This window comes from Phyllostomus discolor, chromosome 5 (genome assembly GCF_004126475.2).
Source record: "Phyllostomus discolor isolate MPI-MPIP mPhyDis1 chromosome 5, mPhyDis1.pri.v3, whole genome shotgun sequence".
NCBI lineage: Eukaryota > Metazoa > Chordata > Mammalia > Chiroptera > Phyllostomidae > Phyllostomus > Phyllostomus discolor.
In genome coordinates this window covers 160,473,754-160,493,179 of record NC_040907.2, presented here as the reverse complement: position 1 = coordinate 160,493,179, position 19,426 = coordinate 160,473,754, and the positions used below count along the sequence as shown (strand labels likewise).

Here is a 19,426-nt window from a genome sequence, read left to right as displayed (position 1 = left end):
GTCTGGAATCCCCAGGGGGAAAGGCTGGAGAAATTGCATCTTCAACAACCACTCCAAGTGAATTCAATGATGAGGAAAGGCCTGGGTATTGTAGGTGGAGATTGGAACCCCTCCGGTTGGCTAATGAGATAGTATATGGGGTCCTGCACCCCTTTTGAGACAAAGTTCTGCCTAAATTTTCCCATAACTTACTTAGCCACCATGTTCATCCCTGGGGTGGGACTGAAGGAGCCCACTCACTGAGTGTGGCTTGTCTCCAGCACCCGCTCCTCTTCCCTGCGGGGAGAACCGAGTCCAAGAGGGAGTCTGTGGTTGGAGTCACCGAGGGGAGAAGCTTGGGTGTCAGAGGAGACAGCCCACTGGCAGGTGGAATGAGGAATCTCAATGAGAGCTGCGAGGCTGGTCTGCCACGAGGAATCTAAATCACTCCGAACAGGCCGTGGCACATCACATGTGCTCAGTGAGCGAGGCTGCTGTCATCCATTATTCATTCAACAAACACTCACTGGATTAAAAAAAACGGCAGAAACAAACAACAAAACCAAAAAGAGACAGATATGGTCCCAACACTCATAGTGCTTGTGGGGTAGACAGTCTTAAAGGAATTTTACTCTAAGGGAAAGAAAAGAAGACAAAGGTTTCTGGTTTTGAAGTGACAGGGGAAAAGAGCTGCAGGGGAAGCACTGGCCGGATCTGGATGAGAGCCCTGCCGTTGCCCTGCCCTCACCCCTGCTTTTGGTTCAGTCGTTTGGGGCAAGAATAGACTGTGGAGGTCCCAGGAAAGGGGGTGACATACAGAGACCTCTGAGGCTCCAATCTGTAGAACAGATAAAGTTGTCACCCCTCCCCCCACCCCTGCTCCGATGTGTCTAAATAGCTTGGTGACCGGGAACTATTCTTAGTTCAGTCAACTTCCATATCCTTCTCTACCTCGAATGTCTCAAGTTACTGCTTTAAAATCCTCCTACACCTGCAAACTACACAGTGAGGAATAATCCAGTGGCTCTGAGGGCCAAATGAGAAGAGGGGCGGTGGGGATGGGCCCAGGATCACAGTCCCGCTCTTCAGAACTGGAGGGTGAGCCAGGAGAACGGAGCCCGGGCTCTCCTCCTGGCAAGCGGAGCTCTTTCCGCAAGTGCTGCATGTGCAACAGATGCCTTTTTAAAAATTGGGGAGGTAAGAGGAGCTGAAGGTTAACTGCTAGACAATTCCAGACCCAAAAGCACTCAGCCAGCACCCTGCACCGCAAAAAAGCATATGGCTCATATAGGGAGGGGAAGAAGGGCTCCTGGGTTTGGATTTGCAACACCTTCTGGGTACCGTCTGAAACAGCCTGCATAATCCAGGGTCTTGTTACAACAAAGCCTTTTGCTTTGGTGGCCTGGCATGGGGGGCCGGGGCGGGGCGGGGTGGGGGGGGGGGTAGTGGGAAGTGATGGGGCTGCAGGAAAGAATAAAGCTCCACACCGACACCTCCAATGGGTACACCGCTCTGACACCAACCAGTCAGAAGTGACTTTCACCCTGCATTGTGGCTGGTGGATCTGCAAGTCTGAGCTTTAAAAAGACAGCCAGGGAGGTCTGGCGGAGCAGGAGAGACCAGGGTTATACGCTCAGCCCCGCCACTTTCTAACAGAAAGTTTTAGGCAAGTGACTTCACCTTTGTGGGCACTCAATGTCCTCTTGTGCGGACGGGGGTTAGCACCACCCCCCTCCAACCTGTTGCCCTGCAGTGAGATGACGAGAGGCCCTGGTTGGCACTCAGTACGTAAGTAATAACTATGAAGTGGCTTCCACAAGGCTGACCCGTCTAAATCGGGCCCAGGCAGAAGCAGCTCCTGCTCTGAAGAGAAACAAGCGGAGCTGCCGCTGCCGTAGGAAAGGGCTGCCATTTCCTTAACAAGATGCCGTTCAACAGCTGCTGCATAGCTTTCGAAATAACAATATAACTTGTTGCAATTTATGACTGAGCTGCAAGCAGTTAACACTTGGCTCATAAACAGAGAAATCTCAAGAATATCACACGTCAACCCATTTGCTCCGGGAACTTTGCTAAAGGAGAAACGAGAGAGGAAACTAGTTTGAAAACTAGACCGAAAAAAAAAAAAAAATGGAGGGAGGGTTGGCGTGTGCCGAGGGCCCCCTCTAGCGGTGCTGGAGATGAATGGCACAACTTGAGATTTCGGCTATTGGGAGGAAAAAGAAGCCGCGCAGACAAAGCTGAAGAAAGCCTCACGCTCGCCAGCCTCTGCAGTGATCATCTCTAATTCTGAGGTGGTATGATAGACTCCCGTTTGGAAAAACCTCTCCTAACAAACGCTTGTGCCTTAGAAGGGGCACAGTTCTTTACTATGCTACACGTTAATTGCTTCTGTGACCTTAGTCCCGAATGATTTGGCTTCCCACCCATGTCTTTCGAGTTGACTTTTCTGCTGTGCTTTTTCTCTCTCACCTGTATTATATATGCTTCCATGTTACGAGTTTTTATAACCACTATTTTTAATGGCTGAGTAATTTCACTTAATTTATGAGGCTAGAGCAGGACTTGGTATCACTGTACACTTGAAAGTTTTACATAATCAACATGCCAGGCGCTGGTCTGAGCCCCACAGATCTGAAAAAGATAGCATTCAAATGCTAGCGTTCCCTTTGCAGCGGACTTACACCCACTGATGCAATGACTTGAGAGAGTAAATATATCCGTGTTCCCCCCGCAGACCTAATTTCTATGCGACCTCATCTCCCTGTGCACTTACTGGCTGCCACAAGGGCTCTTACACCCAGGAGACTTTCTGTCTCTAGGAAGGGGAGACGAAGTGCCACATGGTGGCAGATTTATGGAGCAAGACTGGCATCTTGCAGGCAGAAGACTGGCAGCCAGTGCCCCTAGGACACTGAGACAAGTGATCAGAGTGTACCAAAATAGGGGAGGCCTAAAAAAAGTCGGGGGGGATGGGGGGAGAGTGGGGAAGGGGAAGGGGAAGAAAACTGAAGATGGTACCTCACTCATAAAATCTGGTACTCTGACATAGAAGATCAATAACACTGTGCAAACGTAACCTGCCATCTCTCCCATTCTCATAGTTAACCAGGCAGGGAGCATGAAGAGCCTATGCGTCAGCAAGTCCGCTCTGTTTAGGCAGGGAAGCCTGGGTTTTGTTTGGGCTCCATCCGTTACTGCACTGTGTGTGCTTACTCAGGTCACTTGGATCGCTGCCCTGGGCGTTACCCTGGGCTTCCAATTTCCTCAACTCTAAAATGCAAGTATTAAAGTAGAAAATCTTGTATCCCTAGATCCTACATGTAAGGCCTGATATTGTTAGCTTGGAGTGTGTTGACGAAAAAAGCTGTATTTAAGAAAAGGAAATGCTGTTTACAAAATTCAAGTTCCTGTCAAACTAAGATTCCTTCTAGAAATGCAAGGGAATCGACCCACTTTATCAAGAATTATATAATGTGACCTGAATAAAGGCCATACCACACCTGTAGGCAATAGAAAATTGAAATAGATTTCTATCATCATTTTTCTCAAAGGAAAAGAATGATTCTCCCAAAAGAAGTATAAAACCTAGAGAATAAGAGTATCATTATGGGCTTAATATTCACACAAAAGTCAAGGATTTCTATCTAATTAGGTATAATTTAAAATGAAAAAAAGAGGCTCTGGCCGGGTAGTTCAGTTGGCTAGAGCACCATCCCCATACACCAAGATTGTAGGTTCGATCCCAGGTCAGGGCACATGCAAGAATCAACAAATGAATGCATAAATAAGTGGAACAACAAATCAATGTTTCTCCCTTTCTCTCTCCCTTCTCTCTTAAAAAAAATGAATAAGTGAAATTTCAAAGAAAAAAAATCCTCAAGTAAGGAAGGGCATTCCTAGTTTCTTGGTAATAGCTTAACCCTTTGCTGTCACCAATTTTTAACTGCATCAGTGTGCACCTGTTTTCCATTTACTCTTCCCCTGTTGAAGATGCAAACTTGGATTAGTCATTTGTGTTCCAGGATAAGGAGAAATGCCGGAATAAGAAGTGAAGAAAGATGAAGAATGAATACCGTGCTACCATTTAAAAGAAATCCCCGACAGTAAATACTTCCGGCACCTCCCTGGCAAGTGTCCCAGCAGCAAGCTCCTCCCAGGGTAAGGTGACCGTTTGCTGGGTGACAGTGAAATCTTAATCTGTTTCCTTTTCCTCAGCACTTACATTCTCCCTTTGTGGGGAGCTGAATGAAAGTGTTAGCCCTCTATCTTGAGAGTCATCATGAGACCAACTCCATTTAAAACTTAGCCCCGACTGGGTGCTCAGTGTGTTAGTGTTGTCCAGACACGCCAAGGTTGCGGGTTTGTTCCCTGGGCAGGACACGTGCAAGAAGCAACCGATAAATCCTCTCTCTAAAATCAATTATTTTTAAAAAAGAACTGTTTTCAAAGGCAGGTTTACCACTACTTACTTTTTTTAAAAAAAGAAATCCTCCAAAACTCATCTTACACTTCTTCTTACTTCTATGATATGACTATTACACCACCATTCATGTTTCTCTAAATTGCATTATTTTCTTTAAAATTAACATTTTTTCACTTATTTTGGGCAGACAAGTGTTTAACCCATGTCTCCTATTCATATTTTATTTTTTTAAAAGGTGCCAAAATTATACAAAAAGCTTTATAGATGTTCATATGCTGATTCCCGAGAATCTACCTTAAAATAATCCTAAATTTCCAGAGTTTCATGTGTTAAAATGTGTTTGGTTTTTGGGTTGGTTTGTGTTTGGTAATATAGCTAAAAGAAACAATCTAAGCATTCAAGAGGAAATATTTCAGTAAATTAGCTACTTCTATTTGACAGAATTTTGTGGCTTTAAAATATTGTTTCCAAAGAGATTAAACACAGGAATATCTTATATTGTATTACTAAGTGAAAAGGCTAATTAGTATATGAAATTATATAACTAGTAGAAATATAAATAACAAAACTTTTAATGAAAATTTGAAGAAAATGTCCCAAAATGTTAATAGTGACAGTCAGCTTGTGATTTAAAAATACTAAGTCATCCCAGAAGGTATCCAGCCATGTAATATGAAAATAGAGACATTTACTGAAGAAGATACAAGAAAAAACATTGTACACAGGACAATGGTGCTTCAGTCCCCTTCAAAGTAGGCACCTTGGGACCTCACACAGTTCTCCCAGCATCTCTTCCACTGTTCAAAACACTCTGCAAAATCTTTGGTTGGAATCACCATCAACTGCCCCATTGTATTTTCCTGAATCTCACTGATGGTCTGAAATCTCTACCTTTCCAAAGGTGATTTAAGTTTTATGCCCGGACCCTGTGTCAAAATCTCAGACACAGTAGTTTTTGAAATCCCCAGATCAGCTTCTCACACTGTCAGTCGCCGGTCTTTGTTGACTGCAGCCCATACACGTTCAACATTCTCAGGTGTTCCGCTTGTTGCAGGTCTTCCAGAACAGGGATCACTTTCAGCAGATTCTTGACCATCTTTGAAGCATTTGTGCCCTAGTTTTATTTGTGCTGCACTCATTGCATTGTCCCCACAGCCTTCTGAATCATCTGAATAGTTTCTGTGGAGGAATGTTCAAGCTTATCGCAAAGTTTGATGCAGATTTGTTGCTCTACTCTCTCATTTTGAATGTGACGGCCACACAGCACACATGCTCCCTCAAGAACGTCTACTGCCCCCACTGACTGGTACAGTGAAGTCGTCATTGCTCACACATGCACATTCCAGCCCACTCTCCTTGGCTGCCAAGTTGCATCGACGTTGCACAAACTGTTCTCATTACATTAACAATGGCTAGACTTTTTCTGGACAGGCCTTGTATACATTTTTCAAATCTACTAATATATATACTTTGTAGCAGTATTACAATCTCAAAGGAGAAAAATCAAGACAGAAAAATCTCAAAGGAGAAAATCGAGACAGAAAAATCGAGAATAAAAACAGAAGCACTTTAGATTTTCTTCTGAATCACTGGCGAATTCCTGGGGTCAGTTTCCATCCTTTGTCTGTTTCTGGGTTGACCAAGTATACCCAAGATGGTCACATTTTCCTATTCATTTTCATTAGAATAAATTTATGACTAAGATACAGCAAAGAATATGGGCTTTATATTTATATTCTGTATTTCATCACTTAGGTGCTTATTGTTACAAATTCACTGGAGTTTCATTACACTGATATCCCTGGGGAGATGCTCAGAATACTGTTCTAGAATGATGCTATGCATATAATAACACCCCTTGCCAAATGTTATATTATGGAGGGTTGGTCACAGCAGAGCAAAGCTGTAGAACGCAGACTACACACCAACCACGGAAACCTCCTTACATACGGATTCATGACAAATACCCCTCAGGGAGATGCTTAAAAACATTTTAGGAATACTAGAAAAATATTGTTCTAGCATAACCCTTTGAATGGGGTCTTAGAATATTTTTATGCCAAATTGTCTCTTAGGGAAGGTTATATTATGGCAAAACTGTAAACAATATACTGAGCATGAGAGATTCAGCTAGTCAAAATGAAAACTCAAAGTGAAAACTCAAAAAAACTTTTAAATTCAATTTAAAGTCACAAAACTGTTTGTCTCACTTTAAAAAAGTGTCTCTTTCCCTGGCTGGCATAGCTTAGTGGATTGAGCGCGGGCTGCGAACCAGGCATTGCAGGTTCAATTCCCAGCCAGGGCACATGTCTGGGTTGCGGGCCATGGCTCCCAGCAACCGCACATTCATGTTTCTCTCTTTCTCCCTCCCTTCCCTCTCTAAAAATAAATAAACCTTAAAAAAAAAAAAAGTGTCTCTTGTGTTGTGTAAATACGGTTGAGGCATTAACATCATTTTTCTGAGTTGTTCTAAAAAATAAATAAATAAAAGTGCTTCTTTAGGGATTTCTGGCTTCCACTGATAGAGTAGCAGCTAACAAAACAAACCACCTGTCGATAACTATAAACTTGGGGGCAAAGTCAACCAGAAAAATAAAAGGTTATATGTACCATTGGAGGAAAGGAAGCAATGGAATGTCTCTAACTTGCATGGGACATGATTGCCTATATAGAAAATCCCAAAGAATCAAAACACAAACAAACAAAAAACCACTACTAGAATAAATGAGTTTTCCAAGGCTGGGAGAATCCCAGTGTAGGCTATACTTAGTGACTTGCTTCCAAAAAAACAGAATTAATGGGGGAAAAAAATGTAACTTTACAGTGAAGATATTTGGGAAAAAAATCTTGGGCAGCCAATCAATAATCTTGGGCAGCTGGTGATATACATCACCAGCAATATGGCATGTTAATAACGTATCATTTGATATGTTCAGGATACTTCACCCCTGTGGTATTATTTAACTCCAGTCTAACCATACAAAAAAATATAAAACAAGCCCGAACAGGACACATCTGCAAAGTACTCCTCAAAACTCTTAAGGCATGAAAAACACAGACTGAGGAAGCGTCACCAACCAGAGGAGACATGACAACTAGTATCTTCCATGGGATCTGAGAAAAGGCGGCATTAGTGGGAAAACTGGAAGTTTTGTTGATAAGCTACTAAATGTACCATGAATGTGCTCAGCGACCAGAGAATCTACATCTAAACCCCTGAGTTCAGCATTACCCTCTGCATTTTTAAGGGTGTGCAGCAAAAACTCAGCACATTTTGGGGGCCACAGACCCTGTGTCCAGCCCGTTTGGCCTGGGCACACCTATTGACCCCACCACTGTAATGACAGAATGGCACACAGTGCTTCTGTAAAAATGACGTCCTTCAGATACTTGGTGGCTTTTCGGATATGCATGCCTTGGATGGCCTGGGCAATTCCATGAGTATTCCTAAAAGTGATCACGAAGGGGAAGATTTGAACCTCTCGATTTGCATGATTTTGTGGGGCTTTCTGGGACAAGTGAACAGTGAACTGTTCAGAGATCACTTCAGGCCACTTACAGGAAAGAACACAATAAAGCAATTTTAAAACAATAAACAAAGACCTCATTTGAGAGGTAATAAAAAAATGTGTCAATAACAATGTTTCTCAAAACTATTTACTTACCCAGAAAAACAAGGAAATTGTATGGCTCCATTTTTTGGTTCTAGTGTTCCCAGTTACTCTTAAAACTACCTTCCCAAATTTTATTAAATACACTGCCATCTTAAATTTAAAATAATCTTTAAAGGACTGTTAGATGGACTTTAAAGCAGGGGTTCTAACCCTCAGAGAGAAAGCATCGCCGGGGGGCACTGCAGAATTAACAGTGACCAGCACACCCCCCCCAGGGGATCTGATCCAACTGGGGGGAAGGCTCCCGCAGCGCTACATTTACAAAAGCTTCCCCCATGGATTTAGGCGTGCGGCCAGGACCGGGAACCACTGATGTAATTCAACAGAATATGAAACTGTATTTTTAAAATCTTCTTTTAGGTAAAGGCAGACCTTTTCTTAGGCAAAATAAGACACAGATATTGAAGAAAAATCTGTTTCTAATTGTACAACTAAAAATGAAAAGATACAGGAAACACAAAATTAGTCATAAAACCAATTATTTAATTGAAGCTATAAAAAAGAAGCAATATAAATTGATAAAATAATTAGGAAACGATATTTAGCATGTTTCAAAAGATTTAAAACAGGAACAAGACACTTACAAAAAGTTGTGTGGGAAATAAAATTCTGAAACTATACATAGAAATGTAACATTACAGAGTATCTTATAAAATACAATGACAGAAATATAAAAGGACTGTGTGTGCTCTAAGTTGGAAAACTATTAATAATGACCAGATGTTTAAGTTTAAATTTACAGTTCCCGGGGATGAGAATCAGAATAGTATGTACATCTTGAAGACCAGGGGACGGTATTTTCCGATTAACCGTGAGTGGTATCATCTTCCACGAAGTCTTTGGCCATCTCTGCTGTGATCACATCGATATGACTGACCTGAAGAGTAAGTGTTAAAAACAAAATCTGTTAAATCTTCAAAAAATATATCAGTGTTCTCACTGTATAAGGCAACATTTAAAATACACAGCTATCACCTATAAATTTTACATACAAAGTCAAATGATTCTAAAACACTGCCCGACAAAACCTTTATAATGGTGTTTATTCAATGTGCATGTTTAAAAATACTCTGCATTTCAATGATCTGAAGATACAGATAAGTACTTATGCCTGAATATTATTTTGCTATTTCAAAGAACCAATTTTAATTAAGGCTTAAAATACCAGGAGAAACTATGTGGTTCAACCAAACATAAATCAATGTACCTAACTGTTAAAGACTGCATTAAATAAATACTGAAGAGAGAGGAAGATACTGTCTCTTAATGACAATGAAAATAAAATCAATTCAATGAATGCCAAAGTAAAAGTTTCTTCTTTACAAAGACATCATCTGATAAGCAACTACTTTCTAAGCTTTCTTTCATGACTTAACATAAAAAAGAATTCAACAAATATAATGGATTAAATACTATATCAACTTAAACCTCATGTAAAAAAATTTACCTTATTTCTGAACTTTACACCATAGAATTTGTCAGCTGACTCAAGCAGTTCAGGCCTGAAAGTAGTTGTAATAAATTGAGCGTGTACAGCAAGTTCCATAATCATATCTGTAAAACAAAAACAATAAAAGGTAATGTAATAGAATCCTTTTCTCAGATCTTAAAATTTAAAAACCAACTATCTTTACACTTAGTTAAAATTCAACACAGCCTGTGAATCTATTTTTCATGCATATACCTACAAAAATTACCTTAATTTCTTAAATTAGGGATAAATCTTTAACCCCAATATCTTAAAGTTACAGAACATAAGGAAGCAGCAACTTCTAACACAGCATTAGAAATATCATGAGAGCAAAATAAGTTTTCCCACACAAAAAGACAAAACAACCTTTCCCCTCTACCCACTCCTCAAAGATCTTCTGAACTTACTAAGGATCAAATACAGATTCTTTAAACACAGAATCAACTGTTTATGACAGGAACTACTCAAACATTGAGAAATACAAGTTTAAAATGAGAGACTTCTATATAAAAGTTTAACTGAAGTAGGATTTTCAAGGGATTCAAAGAATTATATCTTTCTCAGAGAACTAAACTTTGCAAGTAGTCTAATCCTCAATTTTTAAAAACCTCTTAAAAGAGAAATTTCATTTACTAAATACATACCCTCTCTAGTCCCCCAAATATCTCATGCAACAAGAAATCACTGTAAGAGGCGAGCTATCATTGTAAAGCACGTTCTCACTGTTAAGCACAAAACCAAACTGTACCTGACACAGCCTTTCTGTGCTGAGCATCCAGGGCCTGGTCAATCTCATCAAACAAGTAAAAAGGAGCTGGGTCACATTTCTGAATGGCAAAAATGAGAGCAAGAGCTACCAAAGATTTCTGTCCGCCTGAAAGCTGTTGCATTTCTCTCATTTCACCTTGTTTTCCAGTAAATGACACCTAAGAAAACATCTGAGTCAATATCCTAAAAGAGCAGAGTCACAATCACCTCTTCAAATTAAACTGCACACAATACATCAATTCAGATTTGCAAAATATTCTACAAATTCCACATTGGAAATCACTGAGAAAAACTGGATGCTGAGGTATTTACCCTAATTCCAACGCCGGTGAACTGGTCCACCGACGGGACACTGCTCTGTGACCCAGAGCCTCTCTCGCTTTCACCACTCCCTTCTCCCTCATCCTGAGACTGACTGCCTTCCACATCTCCTTTCTTCATCACCAAAGTAGCTTTGCCACCAGGTACCAGCTTCTGGAACACCTCACTGAAGTTCTTGGACACCTTAAAACAAACAAACAAATAAACAAACACATAAATAATAAGGTTGGGTGTCAATTTGAATATAAATTTTACTTAGGTGGAATTATACATATTACTGCTCAAAACAAAGATATTTAAAAGCAGTCACAAGTATTTTTTTTAAAAACAAGAATAAGAGATTGGATACTTTTAAGAACTGTATAAAACATTCTAGTTACTAGGCTTAGTAACTTATATGCTGGATTTATTCACATGTATTAAATCCAACTATCAGTGGGAAAAAAGCTTTAAAACCTTATAAACTGAACAGTGAATTGACTAATAGCCACATTTTTTGACTTGTGTATCTACTACAAAAAGAAACATACCTGTTTGAAAGTTAACTGAATGGCCTCATACTTTCGAAGTTCAAGCACATTCATCAGTTCCATGATTGATTTGTACCCCCTATCCAACTCTTCTTGTCGCTTTATTAACTTTTCTTTTTGCTCAGAGAAATTCACAAACTGATCTAAAGCCTTTTTGTTCACATGACTGTACTTCTTCAATTCTGTGTTGCACTGTTCAAGTTTTCGGAACAACTACAAGGAGAAAAGATGTACACATAAATTCATATGCAGGAAAACTTGCAATGAGATTTCAAATTCAAAACCAGTAAGCTTTACCTGTTTGAGGCTCAGTGTTTGGTATTTCTCAAATGCTTCCTGGGGAAGTGATCCAAGTTCTCGAATTTTCTTCATACATTCCTCTTTCTTTTTCAGCAGCATGCCCTGTCTATTGGTCATCTTTTCTAGTTCTTTAGTGTCATGATTTATAGCATCCATATGTTCTTTTTCCATATTTTTCCAGCGCTCCATACTCTTCTGAAGTTCCTTAATTCCAGCTTCTGTTTTATCAATGGAATTGTCCAAATCTAAAATGGAGAAAAAAACAAATTAGGCCACTATGTGTATTTTACAGCCCGAGTGTTATGTGAACAAATGTTTCAATAATCAAATCTATCAAAATAGAGAGACTTTTTCAATGTCTCTTTAAATTTTACTATAAAAATTCATAAAACACTTAATCAGGACAAAATTTGGAGTTTACACAAGAATCACAAGCACAGTTTTTCTTATTAATGTTTATAAAAAACTAAAAAAAATAATTTTCTTCTCAGCAACTAGGAGATAAGAAACTTGATTCAGTTACTTCTTACTTTTGTCAACGAAATAATTTATGGTCTTAAAATTGTCACAAAAATTCAATAAAACAAAGATTACTATTTTACAATCAATACCCTAATGCTTTTGCCTATTCAGATATTTCTTTTTGTAGTAAACAATGTTATAAAACACATAAGCTAAATTTAATTAAATAAAGCTTAAAAATTAAATAAAGCTTAAAAAAAGATTTTATTTATTTATTTATTTTTAGCGAGATGGGAAGGGAGGGAGAAAGAGAAAGAATCATCATCAGCTGCTTCTCGCAGACCCTCATCCAGGGACCTGGGGGGCAACCCAGGCATGAGCCCTGACTGGAAATCAAACTGGTAACCTTTTGGTTCACAGACTAGTGCTCAATCCACTGAGCCACACCAGCCAGGGCTAAATTTAATTAATTATCTTTAAAAATTTTACTAAATAGTAATTTACCTTCTGATCGTGCCATAGTATCTTTTACCCTTTTGTTGATGGCTTCAAGTTCTGAGGTTGTAGCAGTAAGAACAGTACCCCCTTCTGTCTCTCTCAGTTCATTCAGTTCCTGCAGCACAAAAGGAACTTTTGAGCATTAAACCAGAAAATATGAGTTTTGTTAGTTTCAAAATGTTATGACAACCAACAGTTTCTATAGCTGTTATTCTAGAATAAATGTTCAAGAAAACAAACAAACAAAACCATTCCATATAAATGGAAGTACTTAAAGTATCATTATGGGGGGGAATAATAAAATTACTAAAAAATTTCTCAGCATCTGCCTACTACTAATAAAATATTAATGAACTTTTACTGAGTTCCTAGATTGTAACAGGATAGTCATACAAAACAGTATTACTGTTACGTTTACTTAACACAAGAGGAAACTGAAGCTTAGAAATATTAAATGATTTGCCCTGACTGGTGGGGCTCAGTGGATTGAATGCTGGCCTACAAACCAAAAGGTCTCTGGTTTGATTCCCTGTCAGGGCACATGCCTGGGTTTCGGGACAGGCTCCCCAGTTAGGGGTGTGCGAGAGGCAACTGATCTGTTTCTCTCTTTCTCCCTCCCTTCCCCCTCTCTAAAAATAAATAAAATTAAATAACAAGAGAAATATGAAATGACTTATACAAGATCACACACCAGGTGGCGGTGCTAGAATTCCCACGCAAGGCAGGTGGTCGGACCGCTAGTCTTTCTGTTCCCAAAGTCCATGCCTGTAGCCAGAGCCTCTCATACACGCATTTTCAAAAAGCTATGGTCATCGAGGAACTCTCAAAAAAGAACATACCTGTTCTACTTGGTCCAAGCGTTTTCTCAAATTCTCATTGAGATAAGTCTCTACTCGAGTAATAATACCTTCTAATTTAATTCTTTCATTCAGCAACTGTCTGTTTTCCTAAAAGAAAAGAAAGGTATGTGTCTACAGGCGCATGTACATATCACCCGCAGGAATGCTGTTAATGTGCTGTCATCTCCATCACTTATTTTCAAATGAGCTGAAAATAGGACTTTTATAGCCTCCCAAAAGCCCTATACTTTCTTCATTTTCTCTCTTCAGAATGCTGTTTTTGTGCCTGGCTTTTTTTATAAGCACATGCTATCAAAAATGTTTTTCTTCTCCTGCTTATTTTTTGGACTTAGTGTTGTTTTTATCTCAGTTTAAATAATAAAATATTTAATCAAAACAATATTAAATACATGTTGATCACATCAACATGGCAAAGCTAACAATCCCAACCTTACTAATGATAAGTGCCCATTAAATAAGATAGAATAAAATGAAGATTTCTTGTATAATCCTAACATATATAGAATGGTTTAGAAAGACTTATTTCTTCTTATGGCTATTTTAAGTCCAAGTGTCATTTTTACACTTTCTTAATAATCCTTTGCATTTCTTCATTAGCAAGAAAGACACTTTTCACAGTAGCTAGTCATCAACAAAATGTTTTTCCTGTCAGTTGTACTTGCCTGCTGAAGTTGGCGAATTTCATCATTCAGCGCGTCTACTCTCTTCTGATCTTCCAGACTAAGTTGAGAAAGCAAATCAGTTCCCAGTTCTGCTTTCAAGGATTCTCTGGTGGACTCCATAGCGTGCAAACTTGCCTCCAAGCTTTGTAAGCTACGTTGCTATGAGATGATTATTCATTTATTAATAAATGTATTAGTTACTGTATCATTTATAATAGTGAAAAGTTGGTAACAATCTATATTTGAGAGTAAAATGAGCTAAATAATGGTATCAACTCAATTAACTACTAGGTATCCATTAAATTTGATAATTAGAACCGCAGCAACGATATTCCTGACGCGATACTATGGGGCTGTATGGAACACCGTATCTCATGACCAATCTATATAAAAATCTTCATACACGTTCGTAAGAACAAAAAATAGTTGTTAGAATGAACATGGATAGAAAAATTATGGGCAATTCTTAGGGGAAAAAAACCTTCTGTTTTAATACTACTGATATACCAAATTAATAGTTTTTGTCAAATCGCTTCACGTTTATAAGACCATTAAATATTATCACTTGTAACAGCAGTAAGTTTACTTTCTACTCATTTTAATACTCTGAACAAAATGCAATGAAATATTCATGTGACTCCATAAATAGTACTCTACAGACAAAAGTGCTTACTGACAAATTTACTATCAGACAGTACTATTTTGCCAGAGTTCAAAATACCAATTTGTTTAATGAAGTTGAAAAGTCTGAATGTGGGCTATGGAAGGAGACCATGGGTACCCCCATGGGTGTAAGTGTGATGTAACAAATGCAGACATCCAAACAAGTATGGCACTAAACAAAAATGGAACACTTGAAACCCAAGGATAACCTATGTAATATGGTCCGCCCAATTCTATATAATTAAAACATCTGTAACAAAAGGCATACTTACGAACCTTCGGCATAAAGGTTTTCTCTGACTGCTGCCTCTTCTCTTTCAGCATCTTCATTTCTGATAATATGCTATCTCGAGATGCTTTAAATTTCCTTTGCTGGGTCTCTATCTGCTGCATTTGGTTCATCAACTGGTCAATTTCATTATTAATCCATATACAAGGCTAAGGAAAATTCTCCCAGTTCTTATTAAAACACATTTCGTATCCCCTTCCTTTTCTTTACCCTTCAATAAAAGTTGTTTCCTCAAATTTATTGACCATAATAATGTTGAATTAAATGGTGCTCACCTCACCATTTCTCTTTCAAAATAACATTTATTATTTTGCTAATAGCTATATCAATCAATCAGCATTCTTGGGAAACCCTAGAAGATAAATGAAATATAACAGTATTACTTCTAAAAATATTTTATGTCAACAAATATTTACTACATAATCTATTATGCTTAAAGCATTATATATGGAGATTATGTATGAAGAGGCCTTACCCAACGTGGAAGAATAATTTCACCTCACTGGATTATCAAGTACAGGAAGATATTTGGTCTAAGCTGCCAATTTCCTCCTTTTCCCTAGTATCTCACCATGCTTAGAGCTAACATCTTGCTCAATTTGGGGAATTCTCAAAGTATGCTATGCAGATCCCTGCAAAGTCAAAACTAAGATGTTTATTTACCTTTTCTTCTGTGTTGTTGCTTTCACTGATGGCAGATAAGCTATAAAGTCATACTTGTATACATAAAACACTTGTGCCTTATACCATGGTTGTTTCAAGACAATGAAAAGGCACAACTATTTCAACTGTAAACTGAACTAGCCACTTGTGTGTGTGTGTGTGTGTGTGCGTGTGCGTGTGTGACTTTGAGAGTATGTTTATTAAAGCTGGGGACAGTGAAACAAGAAAGGACTTAAGACAGAAGCAGCCAACAGGAGAGTGCCGAGGCGGGGACTGCGTTGGCTCTCTAGAAACATTACAGGAAAGTGCGCCAGGGGGCGCTGTGTAGACTCACTGACAGGTAAAAGTCCCAGCAACAGACTGGCCAAGGCGGGGCTGCTTTTAGCTCACTGAAAAGTCAGAGAAAAGGGAGCCCTGGAGACCAGTCCAGGGGGTTAGTCTGTGAACTACCACTGCCCGCTGCTCCTGTGGTTGCAAGTCTTGTGCATGGGGATCCTTAGAGTTTAGGAGATGCATGCTTGAGAGAGAAGGCATGGGCGTGCTGGGAAGAAGGGGCATTGTGGTGAACGAGCCACTCTTGGTAGAAACACCATTTTCATGGGCTTTGGTGGCCATTTCCTCCACTAATACTAAATCTGAACCATATGACCTTGTGATAGAAAAACCTAATGGACATTTTTAACCCTTATATATTTAATTTCTATGCTGCATGTAGCATTCCTGGTACTCACCTTCCCCCACCTTTCTTCTGTGGAACACTACCCTGGTTTTCCCTCAACAATTTTCTGCCCAATCCGCCTAAATTTCCTTATAACCTTAAATTTTAGTGTTTCTTGAGTTCTTTTCTCTCAGTAGATTCAATGCTATTTAACAGCAAAGGATCAATGTTAAAATACTTGTTAGTTTTTTTCTGTCTTCATAAGTTAAAAAGACAAACAACATAAGCTTCTGTGTTTAAACAAAAGGCAAACACAAGGGATTTTTTCTCACTGAGTGTGTAAGAAGACACACCTAACATGCAAAAGATTATATATTCCAACCAAAATGCAGCTCTACGTAGTAGCACAAAACAAAAAGATATTTTCAATGTTTCGGCGTAGGTTTTCATTGAGCTTTGCTTCAAGCTCACCTAGTTCTTCTTCTGCTTTTCTAACATCTTTTTGTAGTTCAAGTCTAGACTTCCTTGTGTCATAATAACCTCCAGTTAGAGCACCCCGATGACTAACTTGGTCACCTACAAACAAAACAAAACAAAGGTAGCAATTCTTCATAACACCTTTACTCAATGATATACTGACTTACATAATCAAACAACTAATCTACAGGCTTTACCTGTTTAATGGCAACTAAAAAGAAAAGAATTTAGCCCTGGCTGGTGTGGCTCAGTGGACTGAGAGCTGGCCTGTGAACTCAAAGGTAGCCGGTTCTATCCCTGGTCAGGGCACATGCCTGGGTTGTGGGCCAGGTCTTCAGTTGGGGCCATGTGACACGCAACCGATCAATATTTTTCTCACACATCGATGTTTCTCTCCCTCTCTTTCTCCCTCCTTTCCCCTATCTCTAAAATAGAAATATCTTTTTAAAAATCCAAAGTATTTTATTTTATGCAGTTAAGAACATTGAAAAAGAGTTGATAGACTTCACCAAAGGACTCCATGGTAAAAAAAAGTTTAAGAATCCCTGTTATAAACCAAATGATTATACTGAAGTGTGGACCCTGTTTGGATTCTGATTTGAATAAGCCAACTAAAACACAGCTGGACATGAATTTTCAAATACTCCTAAAACTAAAATGGTAAATAAATTCCATTACAAACCTTCCAGAGTAATGCAGTCCATAGTGAAAGCACGGGCCAGCTGGGTTGAAACTTCCATGCTACGACAAATAAGTGTTTTTCCAAATACATGTTTGAAGGCTTTGTCAAATCTGGGATTGTACCTCAATTTACTTATCATAGGAATAGCATCCTAAAAATGAATATTTTGTCAGCAAGCAAAAAGAGATCACAATACAGTTAATTAAAACATGTTAGCACAATTATGAATTACATCTTTATGAAACAAATAAACACAAATGCCTTTCTGTTTTAAAACTACTGGTTTTTATACTAAAAAAGTCAAAAAAATTCTACTGAAATATCCTGGAAACTGTGCTGAGATTATCACCTAAGTTTTCAATAGTAGAGCACAGTGATAAACAGCTTAGTGAACAAGCCATCTAGCTTCTCCTATATAACAGTATCTTCATTTACAAACTTGCAATAACAGTATCTTTCTTACAAAGTTAAGACTAGACAAATTAATATATATGAAACACTTAGGATAGCATCTGTCACATAGAAGGGTAAAACAAATGTAAACTAGTAATATTTCTCTCAAAACATTTTAATTTTATACCTATCTTAAATATTTAGGAAAATGTTTTTTCAGATAAAATTAATTCCTCCCTTCTTCTCTTAAACTGTTAAAGTAGGATTTGTAGAATTTTTAAATTAAGAAATAAATCCTACTAAAGAAAAAAGCAGTTGTATTAGGCTTAAATTAATAATTACAAAGAGAACACCAATGTAATCAACATGCAGGCCGAGAAACAACACTGTGGAGATCCAGGAGCCGCCAGTGTGGCGCCCCTTTCTAATCAGAGTGGTCACCTCCGAGAGACGGACCACTATTCTAATTTCTACGATAGTCGCTCCCTTGCACTTCTTTCTAGTTCTATCATCTAAGTTTAGTTTTGTTTCGGAGGTGTAAAGGGAACCACACTACATGAATTCTTCTGTGTCTTGCTTCATTCACACGGCCCATTTGTGACTCAATTCCTCCTCCCCCAAACAAAGCTGGACCCTTTGAGCAGTTTATTAGATTCTCCCTGTTCCTCCAAAATTGTTGATTGTTCTCATAAGGTTTCTGCTTTAACCTTAGGATAGTTTAAAAAATAGTTGCTACTACCATGAACATTCTAGAATTTAATGCCTCAAAGTAACTACAAGAATGGTGTCTCAGAAATATTTTCAGTCCATTTAAAGGATACCAGCTAGTAACAAAAGCAACATTATAACTTTCACGCCTATCGCCTTGTAGACATTTTTCATTTATAAGCTGTTTAAAAAACTATATTCAAAAAACTTAAAAATATTCATATTAAGTGACAGTTCCTCAGGGAATTCTCCAACTACCTAACCTTAATTTTGTCACCCCAGGATACATCCCCAAAGTATCCTGCATTTATGTATCTTAACACTTTGCACATAATTCAATGATTTGCTTCATGTTGTGGCTGTGGCCTCTCTCGTTCCCACCAAGCATGGACTGTGTTCCACAGGAAAAAAGGCATGTTTAGCTCACAGACCATGTGAATCCTAATGTACACTACCTGTGCGGTAAGAATGTATTAAACATTTAAAAAGTAACTGATTGAAAGACAGACCAACTCACATTGGTTTCTGGATAGGCAGTATCCCTTACGTCTAACTTGTTAAGAGGCAGAAAAGTGACCTCTCCAGGAAGATTCATTTTATTAAACTCCATCAAAATCTTCGTGCTGACTTCATCTGAATCAACAATATGATAGAATAACCTACATGTAAACAGAACATGACACATTTTTATTACTAAATTGGTTTTTAATTGCTAGACTTTAAAGTGCTATAAACATTTAAACAAACAAATCACTTCCTTTCTATGCAACCCAATTTATATGAGGGATGGGGAGAACTACTTAGAAAAATTCAAATGGAGGGAGAAAGAAAAAGCCGAGAAAGGGGGAAGTTCTAGGTCTACAATCAGAAACAAATACTTGGTACCTACATATTTTTTAATGTATTTCATTCATTATGCTATTACAGTTGTCCCATTACCCC

General features: G+C 38.5%; 1 protein-coding gene across 1 annotated transcript in view; it reads right to left on the bottom strand.

Annotated features, from left to right (window-relative positions):
* Positions 1-8,541: 8,541 nt before the first annotated feature.
* The window catches only part of SMC3 (structural maintenance of chromosomes 3), a 35,239-nt gene continuing 24,354 nt past the window's right edge, over positions 8,542-19,426 (bottom strand). The window contains exons 17-29 of the mRNA XM_028511363.2: positions 19,002-19,143; positions 17,384-17,534; positions 16,648-16,800; positions 14,891-15,042; positions 13,952-14,110; positions 13,269-13,376; positions 12,436-12,544; positions 11,467-11,714; positions 11,170-11,382; positions 10,631-10,822; positions 10,299-10,476; positions 9,527-9,633; positions 8,542-8,956 (exon numbers count right to left, since the gene is read on the bottom strand). Coding sequence (XP_028367164.1) covers positions 8,885-8,956; positions 9,527-9,633; positions 10,299-10,476; positions 10,631-10,822; positions 11,170-11,382; positions 11,467-11,714; positions 12,436-12,544; positions 13,269-13,376; positions 13,952-14,110; positions 14,891-15,042; positions 16,648-16,800; positions 17,384-17,534; positions 19,002-19,143 — 1,984 coding nt within the window. The 3' untranslated portion in view covers positions 8,542-8,884. The remainder of the gene's footprint in view (positions 8,957-9,526; positions 9,634-10,298; positions 10,477-10,630; positions 10,823-11,169; positions 11,383-11,466; positions 11,715-12,435; positions 12,545-13,268; positions 13,377-13,951; positions 14,111-14,890; positions 15,043-16,647; positions 16,801-17,383; positions 17,535-19,001; positions 19,144-19,426) is intronic.